The following is a 1,090-nucleotide window of genomic DNA, read 5'->3' as shown; positions in this document are numbered from 1 at the left end:
ACCAGGAATAAATCCTCAGATGATACACAGCATGCATGGTTCTTTCACATTCTCCCAGTTTCTTGTGTCATCTCCCTTCCAAGGCAGTCATGATGGCAGAAGAGCTGAAGAAGGAGCAGAACACCAGCACCCAACTGGAGAGGATGAAGAAGAACCTGGAACAGACAGTGAAGAACATACAGCACTGTCTGGATGAGACTGAGCAGTTGGCTTTGAAGGGAGGCAAGAAACAATTCTTGAAGATGGAGGCCAGGGTGGGTACCAACATTGAACATGAATGTCAAAGATACCTTTCTTCTCTGAGTCCTGTGTGAGGGCTCAAGCCAATTGTGGATTGATTCACCAGATCCGAGAGCTAGAAACTGAGCTGGAAGAAGAACATAAACAATCTGCAGAGGCTATGAAAAACATCCGGAAATATGAATGGTGTGTCGAAGAGCTTACTTTCCAGGTGGGTATAAATAAAAAGCAGTTCTCCTTATGTTTTGTCTCCCAAAGATGTATAATTGCACATTCCCTTTCCACAGAATGAAGAACACAGGAAGAGCATGGTGAGATTGCAAGATCTGATAGATAAACTGCAGATGAAAATCAAATCCTACAAAAGACAAGCTGAGGAAGCTGTGAGTCACTAACTGAAGCAAATACTTATTTACCATTTTCTAGGACTGTCAGTTTAAAAATTGGCTCTGTGCCCCAGCACGTTGCCAAAAGTTTTTTTAGTTCCTTTTGTTTTGCCATTTCAGGGTGAACAAGCCAATACTAATTTGTCCAAATTCAGAAAAGCACAGCATAAGCTAGAAGAAACTGAGGAAAGGGCAGATATTGCTGAGAGTCAAGTAAACAAGCTCAGAGCTAAAACCTGAGAAGTCCCTGCTACAAAGGTAAGCCTTTATTGCAAGAGACAGGTGTGCAGTTTGTACTGTTTGCTCAAGCAAGTCAAGCAGTAGATTTGTGCCTTGCCAGTGGATATAGCCATCATTCAGAAAAGACAGTTCTGGAAGGAAGGGACTTTGAAGACAGGTTGAGAGGGTTGGGGTTGTTCTGCCTGGAAAAACGAAGGCTCTGGGGAAACCTTAATCTGTCCTTT

The 1,090-nt window shown here is 42.9% G+C and overlaps 1 protein-coding gene across 1 annotated transcript; it reads left to right on the top strand.

Annotated features, from left to right (window-relative positions):
• Positions 1-89: 89 nt before the first annotated feature.
• Positions 90-866, top strand: LOC104157750 (myosin-7-like). Its single transcript, XM_009695208.1, has 4 exons — positions 90-254; positions 347-451; positions 528-623; positions 747-866. Exons 1-4 carry the CDS (start codon positions 90-92, stop codon positions 864-866), a joined length of 486 nt encoding a protein of 161 aa, XP_009693510.1.
• The last annotated feature ends 224 nt before the right edge of the window (positions 867-1,090 follow it).

The sequence above is a fragment of the Cariama cristata genome, unplaced genomic scaffold, assembly GCF_000690535.1.
Source record: "Cariama cristata isolate BGI_N322 unplaced genomic scaffold, ASM69053v1 scaffold18482, whole genome shotgun sequence".
Classification (NCBI taxonomy): domain Eukaryota; kingdom Metazoa; phylum Chordata; class Aves; order Cariamiformes; family Cariamidae; genus Cariama; species Cariama cristata.
Note: the sequence above shows the minus strand (reverse complement) of the source record. Positions and strands in the feature narration are given on the sequence as shown.

Excerpts from the sequence above, each read along its gene's own strand:
- LOC104157750 (XM_009695208.1), top strand. The coding sequence starts at position 90 with ATGATGGCAGAAGAGCTGAAGAAGGAGCAGAACACCAGCACCCAACTG. Across the intron at positions 255-346 it reads TCTTGAAGATGGAGGCCAGG|ATCCGAGAGCTAGAAACTGA; the intron begins GTGGGTACCAAC and ends TTGATTCACCAG. Across the intron at positions 624-746 it reads AAAGACAAGCTGAGGAAGCT|GGTGAACAAGCCAATACTAA; the intron begins GTGAGTCACTAA and ends TTGCCATTTCAG.